This window comes from Rhinatrema bivittatum, chromosome 1 (assembly GCF_901001135.1).
Source record: "Rhinatrema bivittatum chromosome 1, aRhiBiv1.1, whole genome shotgun sequence".
Classification (NCBI taxonomy): Eukaryota; Metazoa; Chordata; class Amphibia; order Gymnophiona; family Rhinatrematidae; genus Rhinatrema; species Rhinatrema bivittatum.
The window spans coordinates 262836538-262853055 of record NC_042615.1 but is presented as its reverse complement, the minus strand read 5'-3'; the positions used below and the strand labels follow the sequence as shown (position 1 = coordinate 262853055).

The following is a 16518-nucleotide window of genomic DNA, read 5'->3' as shown; positions in this document are numbered from 1 at the left end:
TACAATTTTTTTTGTTTCACTACTTACTGCTCTCCTGGAGCAGAAGTAGTTTGTGCGCGCTGGCCGACTGCTGGCGCATGTTTCCCTGGGACAGCGGCTAATGGTCACTGTTCCAGCCGACCTCCATCCTGCCCAGCCATCCCCGCCCAGACCTTGCCTCCCCTTTTCAGGGGAGGCAAGGTCTGGGCGCATATCGTCACTTACGCGTGTGGCCGGGCCCCTTTCAAAATGCATGCGGCACGCGCAGGGCCCAGCCACACGTGGGAAGATATTTGCATGCGTGGCCAATTTAAAATTTGGCTGTTATTGCATAACAGGATAAGCATGCTGACTAAGTACATGTGCAATGGAGTGTCTATGTCTTAATATTGAGAATTCTCTAGCAGCAGGAGGTTCAGAGGGAGTTCAAGAGGTGTATGAAATTTACTGGATTGACAGAATGGTTCTTCTCCCAAAAGAGTCAATAGAGGGAAAATAAAAAGGCCTCCCACAAGGCACAGGGAGGAGTTGGGGAAGTTTTGAAGGAGTTGGTTGAAGGAGTTTCAGGCTGAAAGATCCATGTAGTTGTAAGGAGAAAAGAACTAGAAGGATGTGAAACCTAACAAGCCTAAGTTGTCCTAGCCTAACTCTCAGCTTTTGGATGGACTTTGGAAGGAAGATAAACCTTTCCTGGAGAGTTCAGAAGTTAGATCTGAAGCATCTGTCCACTAGAAGCAAGTGGGATGTTTTTCGTAGGTAAGCTACAGAGTTGTGAGTTCTGTGGGAAAGATCATGAGAGACTGTTACTTCTGGGAAGAGCAGAAAAAGGGGGGAAGAAGGAGCAATGGGCTAATTCTAGAGGAGACTTAAGGTATAAGTTAAGTTCTGATTTCTGGAGAGTAACTTTGGAGGAATATCAAACTTTGTATTCTTATATTTGGACTTTTTCTGCTATTTCTGTTTTGAATCTGTTTTTGTACTGCTGAACTGGTTATTTTCTCAAGTAAATTGTCTTTCTGTTTGGTGCACACACCTGGTCTGGACATTGCTGTATTTTGAAGGTAACCTCTGCCCAGTTTCACCTTGCAGGTGTTTCCTGCCTCCATCCCCATTCCATGGGATCGAGAAAGTTCCCCCCGCCCCCACCCTGGTTGAGTGAATCCAGGGTTCTGCAGGGCTGGGACGATGACGTTCGGTGAAGCAGAAGACAGGAAGGTTACACATAGATTATCATTCTGTTCTTACATCGGGTGACTTTTTATATAATTTACGCACAGGCGCACTTAAGAATATTCTTATAATTTAAATAAGTGTCTCCTTTCTTGCCTCAGGATGCTCAAAGCCCTCAGCAATAGCAACAGTCAGGGTTAAGCCAGACTGCTGTAATCATGGGCAAAAGCCTTAAGCACGTGGCGACACATAGAGTGGCAGGAAGCAAATGTAATAACATAGTCCATCATTTTGATGCAACACACTCGTGGTTTAGAACCACACAGCAAGAAACGTGTGTTGTAAGAGAAGCGATGCCGGGATGTCGCTGAGGCGAAACCACATTATCAGTTAACCTATTAATACGAGTATCACATTTGCTGATGGTTAGTTTCTCATAGCCATCCCAATGCAGCGCTGCAATTACACAGCTATGACATCATAATCCTTATCCGCATCAGATTAATGAGTGCCTGCGTGCAATCTGTGTTATTAAAAGTCCATCGGGATACAGGCAGAAAATAGAACAAGAATAAATAGTCTTCAGCCAGTGTGAAACATACGGAAACAGCAATAATTAATGAGTCCCTTTAGGGGAGTGCATTGTTGTCCTCAAATTACACATCTCTGGTAGCTGTCAAGTTGGTGGACCTCCTGCAACCCTGTGCCTCCTTGCCTCAGGTGCGTAACTCCAAAGCCTCAGTACCCTGCTCCTTATTGCTGTGTTTTACCCTGGCAAAGATTCCCTTTCATCCCTGAAGTTTCAGAAACATGGAAGCGCTGTTATTTTATTTTATTTTTGTACTTCCAGTTGTCAACCATAAAATTGCCTGACATGGGGGAAACTGTGTTACAGCAAGCCGAAGGCAGCAGCTAATGAATTCATTCGGCAGCCCCTGCTAAGTGGAAATCCCTGAAGACCACACATAAAGGGCTCTTCAGAGGAAGGAGCCGAAATCCCAAAATTGCTCACTTAGCAAAGAACTCCAGGATCCTGTAATAAAGTTTTGTTAGCAGTTTTAAGTGCATGAAAAAGCATTTTTCAGATAATTGCATTGGGTTGTCACAGTTATTTTTTAATTATTATTATTTTTAATTATTGTTATTACCTGTCAGAGCCCCAACCGTGAGCTGGTCTAACCGGCATCGCCGGCCGAAACTAAAAAATCGTGACTCAAGATTCTGTTTTCTGCCCATAAACTTCAGATAATAGAACCTTTAATGTTTCCAGTTCAGAAAAGATATCATAGCTTCCTCCAGATCTATGATCTGGATTGTAATTGATTAAAAAAAAGATCCTCTGCTTACAGATTTATTCAACAATAATGAAACTAGCATTAAGAAAGCCTGCAGGCTAGATTTCAGGATGTCTGCTTGCCAGCGTCTCTCCTTAGTTGCTTCTGCTTTTAGTCTTTCATATTTAGTTCAAGCTGCCTTTCTCTTATTCCCTAATAATACGTTCTAAGGTCCATATTCACTAAGCCAGGGAGTGGACAAGTTTGACCTCAGCGGTCAGAGTACCAGATAAGCATGAGAAAGATAACTGTGAAAGCTTGCTGGGCAGACTGGATGGGCCGTATGGTCTTCTTCTGCCGTCACTTCTATGTTTCTATGTTAAAGTTAGCTGGACAGCTTGTCACGGATATTCAGTGGGGCAAATCTCCTGCTGAATATACTCAGCTAAAGTTATCCATTTACCCCTAACCAACTAAATTCAAAATATAGCCACTGATGTATACAAAATATATATATATTTCTCAATTACTCCAGGCCAGCAGGCCCAATCCCCCACCACACAAACTCTCTAGAAATGTTGTTGGGCATAGCCCACAACCCCCATTTCACCACCACCATCACCGCAAGTCCTCCAAGCACAAAATATGTTGCAGGCCAAATGGGCCCAAGGAACCTCTCTCTCCACCCCACCTCCACATTAGCAAAAAATAAGATGATTATGAGCCCCCTCTTAAGCTTGTCCGCCCTCTTCCTGGCGCGTGCTCGTGTTTACAATCCGCACGCGCATGTGCGGGCAGTGCGCGCAAGGGGGGGGTGTGAATTTTTGCAAAGTCCCGCACGGCGACGCAATCGGGCCTTCCCCATTTCCCTCCCAGTCTGCTTCAAGTAAGGAGCAGACTGGGCGGGAGGAGAGGAGAGGGGAAGGGGAAGGGGAAGGAAGGTTATTCCTTCCCCTTCCCCTTCCCCTCTCCTCTCCTCCCCACCCACTAAACCCTACCTACCTTGCCTCAATTTTTTAATTTTATTACTTACTGCTCTTTGGGAGCAGAAGTAATTTACGCACACCAACCGGCTGCCGGCACGCACTTCCCCGGGACAGCGGCTAATGGCCGCTGTCCCGGGCCGGCCTCCATCCCGCCCCCACCCCCTGGCCCGACCCTTTCTCAGGGCCCGGCACTTGTGCGCAAATTGCCACTTACGCGCATGGCCGGGCCCTTTTGAAAATGCGCGCGGCGCACACGGGGGCCCCAGCCGTGTGTGTAAGTGGAGATTTTTACACGTGTGGCCAATTTAAAATTCAGCCAAAGTTGTGCATACCATTTTTTTTTTCAAATTGTGCTCATTATTTCTATATAGTGTGCAGTGCACTATGTCAAGCAGTGCATACTATTTCTAAATAGTGCACAAAAAAACACAAAAGAAGGAAAAAGATGGAATTTTGTGTTTTACTATCGTTTTCTTTTGAAAATGACATGAAACGACATAGACAATGTCAAGTCTCTATCATTTAACACGAATGCAGATCCCTAGTAAACATGGACCTTTATATGCCTTATTTTTCTATATTGGAATAAAAAGTTTGCATTTTTGATTATGGCCATCTCACCCATTAAATATCCCTGCTCAAATTCTTAGATGAGCAGTCAACTCTAGAAAAACATATTGCTTCTATAGTTAAAATATGTTTATTTTTCAGTTATGGAATATTTGGTGCTTCCGTTGCTATTGTAATGAATCAGATTTGCATACTTTAACTCAAGCTGTAGTGCTACTAAGATTAGATTACTGTAATTCTACCAGCTATGAAGGTTACAACGCATTCAAAACACTGCAACAAGATTAATTACCGGGACTAGAATTAACGAACATATACAATCAATTCTGAGAAAATTACACTGGCTTCCAGGGGATAAAAGAATACAGTTTAGGATACTTATTTTTTTTGGTTTTTAAAATATTTCATTATTCGGCACCTAGCTGCTTATCTAAGCATATCCATTTATACATGCCTGTTAGATTCCTTTGATTCTCCCAAAATGCACTATTGGATGTTCCAGGCAATGTTAGGTTGATGATGACAAAGAAAGCAGCATTTTTCCATTTAGGCCCTTCACTCTGGAATTCAGACTCTTAGAATGATTGATGATTTGACTGGATTTTGGAAGCAATGTAAAACTTGTTTTTCTACTAGAAGTTATTCATGATGCGTTTGTTATGTTAGTCTGATTGGTCAGTGTTGATTTTATATAATGGGATTGTTTATGTATTTTATATACACTGCTTAGCAGCCTGCAGGGAGAGACAGTTAATATGTTTATAAATAGATAAATAAATATGAGTGAACCTTCGGCTAGCCTGATGGAACACACCACTGATTGGGTTTATTGCATGCAATCAGATAATGAATGATGTCATCACTGTACAAGATTCTTCTTTCTTGGGTGTATAGAGCATTGGATGGAGCCAGCAGATACTAATCAACTTTTATTATGTTACCAGCACCCATCTGCACAGTCAGTAAAGATAAAAGACAGGAATAAAATCCAAGAGCGTGTCTAGCACGGACGTTGAACATTCCATACAGCCCTGCTGCATAACATAACACTCCTCGCCCCATTTGATAAAATCTTCCAGTCTCAGAAGCTGCCCACAATTGAAGTTCCTGTAGTCTCCCATGCTTTCCTAGTGATTCAAAAGGCTTTTTGTCAGTTTTATTTGTTGATAAACCAAGAGCATCATCCTCACACAGTGGCGGCTTTGGCAAGATAAGTATGTCTGGAGCAAAAGGAAGAATCAGTGCCTCTGGGTTGACAGTGTGCACTTCCATAGCCTCATGAGACACTCCAATGTTTGAGGATGAGCGATCTCTCAATTAATCAACATGGCATCGCCAGATCTGTCCATCAGTGCTCTGGACCTTGTATGTCAGAGGTCCAGTGATCTTGATGTTGGAAGCAGGCACCCACTTTGGTCCAGCCCCATAACCTCTAGCAAACACAGGATCTTGTACTGTAAATGAGTTCAAGGTAGATGGTCCCAGGAAAGAGCCTAGCTCTTGTACCTGCTTGAGTTGTATTTCTGTAATGAGGTCCTGATTGAAATGTTCTAAGCAGTGTCCGATAAGCAGTTCTGCTGGATTGACTCCCATAGCTGGACAAGGTATGACATGTTATGAGATGAAGAATTGGCAAAGCCTAGTAGACTAATCTCTTTCAGTGATTCTCTTTAAAACAACGTTTATTAACTGCATCATCTGCTCTGTCAGTAGTTGGTAAGGTGCAATGAGGTTTCTTTATACAAAGTCCTTGAAGTCATCAGATGTGAAAGCAGACCTAATGTCTGACATAATTGCACCTGATAGGCTAAGAGTTGCAAATAGTGATCAAAGTGCTTGTTGCGTCTGTCGCTGCTCGAAGCCCTCACTCTGCCCTCCTTACTGCTATGGCGACTCCCTCCAGGCCTGATGGACAGCTAGTTGCCGCGGCGTCTTCATGCCGTCTTCCTCCGGCGTCCCCGGAGCGGCTCGACGCTGCGGATCTGCCATGTTCCTGATGACGTAGGGCGCGTGCGCGTTCCCATTGATGTACCAGCAAGGGCACGAACCTCGGGGGCATCCCCTGAGAAGACGTCATCCGCTTCCAGTATAAAAGGTCTCAGTATTCACTAACTAATCGAGTTAGCAAAGAGAGGATTGACTCGCCTTCGCTTGTCTCTCTACGCTACTCTGCCTCCTCGGACTTACCAGGGGTACCCTCTCCACAGGGGCCTTGCTCTATTTTCTCTGTTTCAGATTGCAGATAGGAACCGGTACTCGCTCCTCGAGGGCCTGACCCTTTTCAGCAACTGAGCTTCTTTAAAGACTTTATGTGAGTGTTGTCATCTATTTCTGGCTATGAACGCATCATACCCTGTATACTCACTATCTATAGTTTCTCTACAGCTCAGCAACCCTAGGATCGCTGTTCCAGTACCTGAGGGACTTCAGCCCTGCCGGCATATCAGCTCACTACTGCCAACTCTGGTGGTTCTACTAACCTGTCTAATAAAAGAACTATCTGTGTCTGTCTCCGTACTCCAGCCTAGCCGGTGGTCCCTCTCAGGATATCCTCCTGGAGGCGCAGTCATCTGCCATCGGTCCAAGGATCCACCTTTCTACATTTCTCTACAGCCGAGTGCCCTCTCCAAGCACTCCGCTGATAACAGATTGATACTCCTTCCCATCAGGAGTCTTCAGCAACAGGTTCATAATAGATTGCTGTCTCCGCAGTCTAAACCATACAGATTATTAACTCCTCATTCCACAGGAGCAGTTCCATTACAGATTGCTGACTCCTCACGGAATACAACAAGATTGCTAACTCCCTAGTAGATTCCTAACAGATTGGTAACTCTTCCCCTCTGGAGGAGTGATTCATATAGATTGCTTACTCCTATCTGATTGCTCCACCCATCCGGCATCAGATTTATAACAGTGCTGTAATTGTTGCAGCAGATATGTATGAGGATACTGTAATCATCTCAAGCCACCTCAAATAAGGATCATCCACAACAAGGAAGTTCTTCCTTTGAAATGGATCTGCATAGTCAATTTGAATCTTTGACCATATTTTAGTCACTTCCCAAGGGATTTTTTTTTTTTTTTGGTGGGTTACATCTAGGCATCTGGCATGAGTTACACTCTTTAACAACTCTTTCTATGTCAGTATGTATCCCAGGCCACCAGACTTAGTTCCTGGTCAGCTCCTTCATACATATGATTCCAGGATGTGTTGCATGTAACATGGCTAGAATGATCTGATGACTTTCCTTGGAATAACAACATGATTTCCCCAAGGGAGATATCCCTTATAGGGTCATGGTTCATGCAGCCTGCTTAAAAACAGTGTGATCTTCTCAGGTACTTTTCCAATTAACCATTTCCTCCACACCCAATTTAGGATATGGGCCAGGGCAGAGTCCTTTGCAGTCAAGCTAACTATCTGGGCAACTGGAGGGGAGCACCAGGAAACGTTTCTAGTATCAAAATATTGGTCAAGATGGAACAACAAAATCTGGTAGGGGTGTGCATTCGTTTTGAACGCATATGTAAAATGCAACTTTTTTTTTTTTTAACTTAAAAAAGTGATGAGGCGCAACGATCGCGATTTCCAACTTATTCAACATAGCTATGTTGAATAAGTTGGAAATTGCGATCGTTGATCCTAAATAAACACTTAAACCCCCCACCCTCCTGACCCCCCCAAGACTTACCAAAACTCCCTGGTGGTCCAACGGGGGGTCCGGGAGCGGAGGCGCGCTGGACCACGTGACGTCGGCGTCACGTCGGAGTGACGCGGACGTCACGTGGTCCACTGCGCCTCCGCTCCCGGACCCCTCATTGGACCCAACCGGAACTTTTGGCCAGCTTGGGGGGGTCAGGAGGCCCCCCCAAGCTGGCCAAAAGTTCCGGTTGGGTCCAACGAGGTGTCCGGGAGCGGAGGCGCGGTGAATCACGTGACGTCCGCGTCACTCCGACGTGACGCCGACGTCACGTGCTCCTCACAAAGGAATACAGGAATGGCTTCCTGACTCCCCGCTGGACCACCAGGGAGTTTTGGTAAGTCTTGGGGGGGGGGGGGGGATTAAGGAGGGTGAGGGGTTTAAATTTTTATTTAGGGAACCGGTGCACGTATGGACATAGCCTCAACTTATGGAATTCTACATATGTCCATATTGACCAAAATTGACCCTCACCTTCGACTTATGGACTTATGAACATAAACTTTTTGTCTGCACATCCCTAAAATCTGGCACCCACTTCAGCAGGTGACCCAAGGCATTAACATAAGCAATTGTATTGCTAGGATTGTACACCATTGTATAGTCATAAGCACTCAGTATGATACTGTAGCACTGCATCTATGGAGACAAGACAAGGGGTATAGGTATGTCATTGGAGAATATGCCCAATAGAGGCTTCTGATCAGGATGAATTTCAAAAACCTGGCTGTACATGTAGTTGTGGAACTTTTCAACCTCAGCTACCGAAGTGAGCATCTCTATCAATCTGACCGTAATTCCATTCAGATAATAAGGTTTGAGAATAGTAAGCCATCAGTGCCTCAGTGCCATCTTACCAAGCATAGCTCAGCACAGGCCCAACATAAAGTGCTGAGGAATCGAGAGGCCTTTTTTCATAGTAGTGAATGAGCAGAAAGTCTGATATCAGGAGTTTTTTTTATTGGTCTGGAAAGTGTCTGCATGTTGGTGGATACATTTTCATGGCACTCCTTTTAGGGGAAGACTGTGTAGCGGTTCAGCGAATGTTTCCTTTTGGGGATGAAACAAACAGAAGTTAAACAGTCACAATAAAGAACTAGGCTTATCTTTAGAAGTCGATTCAGGGGCATCACGGATTGCTTTTATCTTGCCTTCTGTTGGATGAATTCCTGGAGCATTGGTGCGATCACCCCAAAATATGGCACTGGTAGTCTCAATTCAAAATTAATTTCTTCATTCAAATGGCTGACTTCTCTGACACCCCCAAAACCAGGACATTATCAAAATAAGGTGCAACACCTTGAATTCCAACCAACAATGTTTCTATGAAGCATTAAAAGATGCTTGGTGAAAAAGAGATGATGAACTGGAGATATTTAACTCAGAAAACTCCTTGATGGGTTATTATTATCTGAGTGTCTGCAGCTTCTTCATTCATAATCAATTGCTGATAGGCATCTGAAAAATCAAGCTTTGCAAAGATCTTCCTCCAGCAAGTGTGGTGAGTAGCTGGTACAACAGGCATGGGAGTGCACTTATAATATCCACAGACCACACATCTCCATTATGCTTTAGCACTGGTACAATGGATGTGGCCCATTTTGGGTGGTCCATTTTCTAGGATACCTTGTGCTATGAGATGCTCAAGTTTTGCTTCAGACTTAGGGCGTAGTGCAAAAAGTGCAATCCTGGCCTTCAGATAATTGGGTGCAATGACTGGGACCAGGTGGAATGACACTGCCTTTCCCTTGTAAGCTCTCAGCTCCTCAGCAAACACCTAAAGGAATTCATCCATGAGGTCCTTGAGATGCCCATCAGTGATATCAATTCCTTACAGAGTGAACCAGTCCTCCGTAGGAGGCTCTTGTGTTTACCCTGCATGACTATGAGTGGCAACGTTCCCTGAACAACTCGGCTTCCTGTATGCTCAACATTCTGTCTGCTGTAATCACGGGGGCTGCACTGTCTGGTGGACCACTTGGGAGGCCATGAGTAGGAAACAACTCCTTGGGAACGTCTTCATTGATAACTGACACTCCAGACCTAGAGTCAACCTCCATTTCACATTCATGAGCATTGACATGGACTGTTATTACCACTTCCAGATTACAGTATGTAACTCCATGTTCTGTACAGTCTGGATGTGATTTAGTTTCCAATCTCATCACTCATTGCTCTGACGAGCAAACTTATTTGTGAATCAGGATCCCTATTGTTCTTTCTATGCCTCTCACCACTGAGCTTTAATCTGCAAACTTCTTCAATGTGGCCTTTTTTTTTTTTTTTTGCAGAAATGACAATCTGCCCTTAAGTCTACACACAGAGCGTCAGTGTTCTCCTCTGCAACTAAAACATGAGTTTGGCAGCACAACACATTTGGTTGGCTACTGCATAACTTTCTTATTCTGGTCGACAAGGTCCACATGGGTCAACGTGATCCAGATTTCTTTTTTGTGCAAGTACCTTTTCAGCTGCCAAAGTCCTTTTCTGTGCTGTTGCAAGGGTCAGATTTGGCTTAGCAGGGAGATGATACTGAAGTGCTTCATTCTGGACCCAGCAGAGTAGAGGGTCATAGATCATGTTGTTTAAGAATTTGCAATGCTTCGCATTCTGCACAACTCCGCAATATATTACTACCTTGATTCCACTTGTGGAACTGAAACCTTTGCAGTATGACGGATGGCATAGGTGAGAAATGGGCCTTTAGCAATGCTGAAGTTGATATTCAAATGGGTTTGATTACATAACTTTTAAGTTAGCCAGAAAATAACCTGAGGTTTCAATATCTGGCCCCATTAACCAGATAAATTTTAACCAGGATAAATTGGAGGTGTTCTGGGGGCATTCCAGGGCAAAGTTAGCTGGATAACTTATCCCACTATCTCTTATAGTCATTCAGCCGAGTCTGGACGTGCCTTAGAGCAGGGTTAAGTACCGAAAAAGAAATATAAAAAATAACGCTTGTGGGCCTACAATTCTGATTCTTCCCCACGCCACTATGTGTAGTACACTAATATCAGGCATTGCATCTGATCCCCCTCAAGCCCCCCCCCCCTCTAAAAAGATTATATTAAAGTTGCAAGCCTATTGGCCCGAGAAACAGCCCCAGTCTCCCCATCTCCCTCACCACGATTTCTTAAAACATATCGGCCTCCAGGCCCCCTCCTGAACCCAGCTCTCCCCCCTGCATCCTCAACCCCAAACCCCCTGCCCCACCCAACATTCCTGAAAATCCGTAGCACCGGCAGGATCGTGGTACAACTGAACCACTCCTGGGGGCTTCCAGAAATTGCTTTGACAGCATTTCTCTCAGGGTATTCTTCTAGCAACCATGGTAGCTTATGCTTCCAGCATTGCTGTCACAGCAGTTCTAGAAGACGCCAGAGGCAATACAATTGTGCAGCAATCCCGGCAGCCTTGGAGGTCTTCAGGAGTGCCGGGTGAGGCAGGAAGGTTTTGGTTGGGGTTGCACTTAAGCGTCTGTATAATTTGAATAAAGCCAGTGAAGGTAAAGTCATCCGGGTACACGTTCCCAGGTAAACTTGAAATCAAATTGGCTATATTCAAACATACCCAGATAATTTCATTCTTGTATATTCTGCAAAACATTTAGCCTGCTGAATATCCCTGATAACTTATCTGGCTAACGTTAACTAAAGATATTATCCATTCACTGCTTTTCTCAATATTGGCCTCGCTATGATCTCATAGGTCTTAATGTTTTGCAAGGTTAGTGAGATCAGTGGATATATGCTGGCATATGTTTTTTTTCCCCCATACACAGTCAAGAGAACAGCCCGTTTCTATTCAAGGACCTCAAGCATGTTTGCTTCCAAATACAGTACAAAGTTGGTTTCTCAGCAGGAGAGTCCTAGGCAGTGGACTGTTCCACATCAAATTCCTGATTGTGATCAGTAGTGAACATAGTTGCAGGTGAATGTGTTGCTTTGATTTCTAAGCACAGCCCTGTCCTCTGTGTACTCACTGATCAAAATCTGTACTCTCCTGCTGCCCGTGCACATCGACAGCAGCAGGATCCCACCCTCATCACCAGAAAATGGGTGCAGTGTATGAGGCAGAGTCAGCAGATATTAATCAGCTTTTATTATGTGGGAACAGCTCAGCCAGAAAAGATAAAAAGACAGGAAGAAGAACCAAGTGACTGTCTCGCACAGAACCTGAACGATCCATACAACTAGAAGGCCTCCATATATGGCAGGGTGACTGGACTTTAGTGATGCGGTTTTCTTAATTTGTTTTAAAAAAATTAAAATAGGTTTTTAGGTCCTGGGCCAAATCAGTGGCAGTGCTATGCACTGCCTTGTGGAGGGACCTAGGCTCGTTTCCAGGATCAGGTCTTCCACTTCCTGGGTCTGCTGAGGCTGGGGATGCTACAAGGAAGGGGAAAGGGGAGGGGAGTCAGTTGCTGTGCAATGGTGACACCTAGTGGCCAGATTTAGGATACATGATTGCAAGGATCTGGAAGAAGCCCTGGGTGCATGGCTCCTGGCCAAGGACCATTGCTTAAATGACTGGGTGGGGTGAGCTGGGAGGGAATTTAAAATAAGGGAAGAATGCCCGGAGCACTTGTAAACGAAGGTGCATGGTGCTGGAAGCCCAAAGGAGCAGGAAAAAAAAAAGGAAAAGAAAATAATTTTAAACCTGCCGGGGAGGGTAAGGAAACATGAAGTATAATTTATGAGGGAAGGAAAAGCTCCCCAACAGTTAGCCAATAATTTTTCAGTGTGCGTGAAACGGGTGCCCACGACTGAGCGCCCGCTCTCTGTATGCGCGGCGATCCACCTCTCCCGCGCGTGGGTGTGGGGAGCACTCAGATTGGATTCCCCTTGAAGCTCCATCTGGGTCAGAGCTCACTTACTGTGTCAGACCATAGAGGTTGGACTGATTCTCCAAAATCTCCTGCTTCAAGGACTTGGTTTATGCAGTTTGTTTGTATTGAATAAGATCAGGAAATTTTCTTCACAATTACATTCTTTATGTTCCTCCTATCTTCCCCTTTTTCTTTCACTTGTATTGTTTTTATTTTTTTTACTTAAGAAAAACATTCCCAAACATGATCTTTTTTTTTTATTTTGTCTCCTTTGCAATTGTTTGAAGCTGACCCTTTTACGCCAATTTGCCTTTAATCCTCGCTAATTGCCACTAATTGGGTTCTTGCCCCGGGTCTCTGCAGGTGTTTGAAGGAACATCTGGGATCGATGCCAAGAAAACGACCTGTGAGTTTACTGGGGACATTCTCCGAACACCTGTTTCCGAGGACATGCTGGGTAGGTTTAGCATGCCGAAACCTAGTGACAATTGCATGTTAGAAATAGTAACAAGTCTAACTGGTCACGAGCACATTTAATTCAGATGTTACTCTGGCTATGGTAAGTTTTCCTACTTGGATTCTGTTTCACTTGCTGACTGTGCGCGCTATCTGCCTTCTGCAGGCTTGTTTTTTAATTTTATTTTTTCAAAAAAAAACAACCAATTGGTGTTAATATTTTAGTAGAATACATCTCTTTGCAATGCAGGCAGCAAGGAACAGCCCGGTTCCTTAAAGGCTGCAAACTGGCCTAGTTTTCAAGATACCCACAATGAACGATCCCTGGCCTTATCTGCATAGATTTCTTCTGAGAACCAGGCTAATTTTCAGAGCTTTGGTTACCCAGAAAACGTGACCTGATTATGGCCTTTCTGGACCAGGATTGGGCACCGCGCTAACAGAGTCTAACAGCTTACTCAGTCCTTGGTAGCAACTTACTCCCAAACTTTCAGCAACAGCACCGTGCAAACAATGCAGCACTACACTTCATCTTCTTCTTTAGAATTCTGTTTATTTTTCACATATAATTAAGCGTGATATCTTAGCATTCTCTTACATGTTCTAGAGGTGTCTGTCAGCCTATCCTGGGTTGCCACTGTAGAAGGAGTGTCTGCAAGGCGTAATTCCTTGGTTTTGAATTTATACCCTAGTGCAATCTAGTATTAGTAGTTCTGCTTCTTACATTAGGGGAAGGAATAGTCTACTGGTTAGAGTATCAAGCTGTGAATCAGAGAAATGAAAGAAATATCATGGCACCAAAGTTGTTGCCACTGTTACTACTTCTGCTGTCCAGAGAGATTGACTGACCCACAGTGAGGAAGCAGTGCATTGTGAAAGATGGCTGCAGATCAGCTCCATCAGGAAACAGGTGGACGAATTCAGAGAGGAAGTGGCGAGACTGAACAGCATCCAGGAGAATGAAAACTTCATCAGTGAAATGCTTACTGAGGCTTCAAAGGTGGAAAACTCAAACAGAGGGGGATGTGAAACTGGACCACAAGATAACAGCTGGACCCAGGTTACCACAGCCACTAGAGCCTATATCCTAATTTCTATTTCTCTTGAGCTGAAGAACCAGTATGCAGACTTGGAAGCGAAAAAGAAGATACCATCCCAGGATGAGGAGGAACCAAAATTTGCAAACCCCAAATCTGTGGGATCAAGAACCACTGCATCTTGGTAGTGGAGGCAGACCATCTGTATGTGTATGTGAAAACAGGTGTGTTGGGGGGCCAGGGAACAGAAAATGTGTGTGTGTGTGAGTGTGGGGGGGGGGGGGGGGGACAGAGAGTGTGTGGGGAGGGACAGAGTGTGTGAGGCATGGGTTAAGTTACAGAGAGTGTGTATATATGTGGGGGGATGTGGGGACAGCGTGTGTGGCGGGGTAAGGGGACAGAGAGAATGTGTTTGGGTGGACATGGGACAGATACGGTAGCATGTATGGGGGGACATAGTAGACTAACAGTGCATGTGATGGGGGAACAGGGGCAGACAGCACGTTTATGTGTGAGGGGGGACAGAGCCTATATTTGTGGGACAACATAAGTATGTGTGTGGAGAGAGAGGGAACAGCGAGCTTGTGAGGGAGAGAGAGGAGAAAGTTTGTGTGCCCCCACCCTGCCTCCCCCAACTAATCCACGATAATCTCAGCATGACTGGAAATCAAAATTCTCAGGCATGGAGGAGGGTTTTTTTTATCCTTATTAATTTTAATTACTGAGTGTTATTTGATGTATCTGCTATTTTGATATATTTTATTTGTATAGGAGTCTAATTATTGGATTTTATTCTTTATGTCAGCTGTTTTGAAATATTTATTTTTTATTGGTATGCTATTACTATTATGATTTATGAGGCATGGTGATTTTGTTTTTCCAATGGCTTGAGCAGTTCTGAGTTCAGTTTTTGCCTACAAGTTTCTGTTTATACTTTATAGTTTATTCTGTATTGGATGAGGGTCCATCTGATTTCTGCATGTATGATTGAGGTGAGGTATTCTGCTAGCATGTAGTTTCTGTGTAGGGATCCATAACAGCCTTACTTGTTCTGTTTTTCTGTTAGGAGGTGTATTGGTGTTTTAGAGCCTGACTATTTGCAGTGTGTCCGTTTCATAGGTAAGGTTGTTATTGCTTGCGTGCTAACAGTTAGTGTTGTTTTGGTATGGGAGTTTACTATACTGCAATTGTAATTCAGTTTAGTCATGGCTTTCTGAGAGTCAAACCACACCCAGTATCTGTTACAATAGATCTAAGTTCATATGGTTTTCAAGTGCAGGGTTTGCCAGTGGGTAAACGGTAGTAGAGCATGTAAATACGTATGTTATAAGTAATATTTTAATCCCAATGTCCTTTTCCATGTAAAACCTTTTATTCTAAAAACATTATATTTAATTGTATGGGGAAGTTCATAGAGGGGTGGGGGATGGGGAGGTGCTCCAGGCTACAAGTTTCGCCTAGGGTACCTAATATCCTTGCACCGGCCCTGGGTGGAGGGTAGTGCTAGTTGATGACTTATTACGGAAGGGCACAGAGGCATCCATCTGCTGACCAGACAAGTTGTCCAGGGAAGTGTGCTGTCTGTTGGGCACCAAAATCCAAGACTTTGTGGAGAGATTGCTGAAAATCCATGAAAGAACACTGCTCATCCATGTTGGCATGAACAATACTGCTAGGTACTAGAGATGTGAATCGTGTCCTCGATCGTCTTAACGATCGATTTCGGCTGGGAGGGGGAGGGAATCGTATTGTTGCCGTTTGTGTGTGTAAAGTATCGTCATAATCGTTAAAATCGTGAGCCGGCACACTAAAACCCCCTAAAACCCACCCCCGACCCTTTAAATTAAATCCCCCCCCCCAAATGCCTTAAATTACCTGGTGGTCCAGCGGCACACTAAAACCCCCTAAAACCCACCCCGACCCTTTAAATTAAATCCCCCACCCTCCCGAACCCCCCCCCCAAATGCATTAAATTACCTGGGAGTCCTCCGTAGCGGCGGTCCGTGGCTAAATCGGGGGAAGGGGGAGAGCACGAAAACCGGCACATTAGATTGTGAGGTCTTCAGCCGGCGCCATTTTTCAAAATGGCCGCCGCAAAATGGCGGCGGCCATAGACGAAAACGATTCGACGCAAGAGGTCGTTCCGGACCCCCGCTGGACTTTTGGCAAGTCTTGTGGGGGTCAGGAGGCCCCCCCAAGCTGGCCAAAAGTTCCTGGGGGTCCAGCGGGGGTCAAGGAGCGATTTCCTGCCGCGAATCGTTTTCCATACGGAAAATGGCGCCGGCCATATGCGTATGGCCGGCGCCATTGTCCGTACGGAAAATGGCGCCGGCAGGAGATCGACTGCAGGAGGTCGTTCAGCGAGGTCCGGAACCCTCGCGATATTTCCGGACCTCGCTGAACGACCTCCTGCAGTCGATCTCCTGCCGGCGCCATTTTCTGTATGGAAAACGATTCGCGGCAGGAAATCGCTCCTTGACCCCCGCTGGACCCCCAGGAACTTTTGGCCAG

General features: G+C 44.9%; 1 protein-coding gene across 1 annotated transcript in view; it reads left to right on the top strand.

Annotated features, from left to right (window-relative positions):
- ATP6V1B1 (ATPase H+ transporting V1 subunit B1) overlaps positions 1-16518 on the top strand; it is a 217989-nt gene that overhangs the window by 145619 nt on the left and 55852 nt on the right. Inside the window, exon 4 of the mRNA XM_029594325.1 lies at positions 12878-12971. Within this exon, the coding sequence (XP_029450185.1) occupies positions 12878-12971 (94 nt within the window). The remainder of the gene's footprint in view (positions 1-12877; positions 12972-16518) is intronic.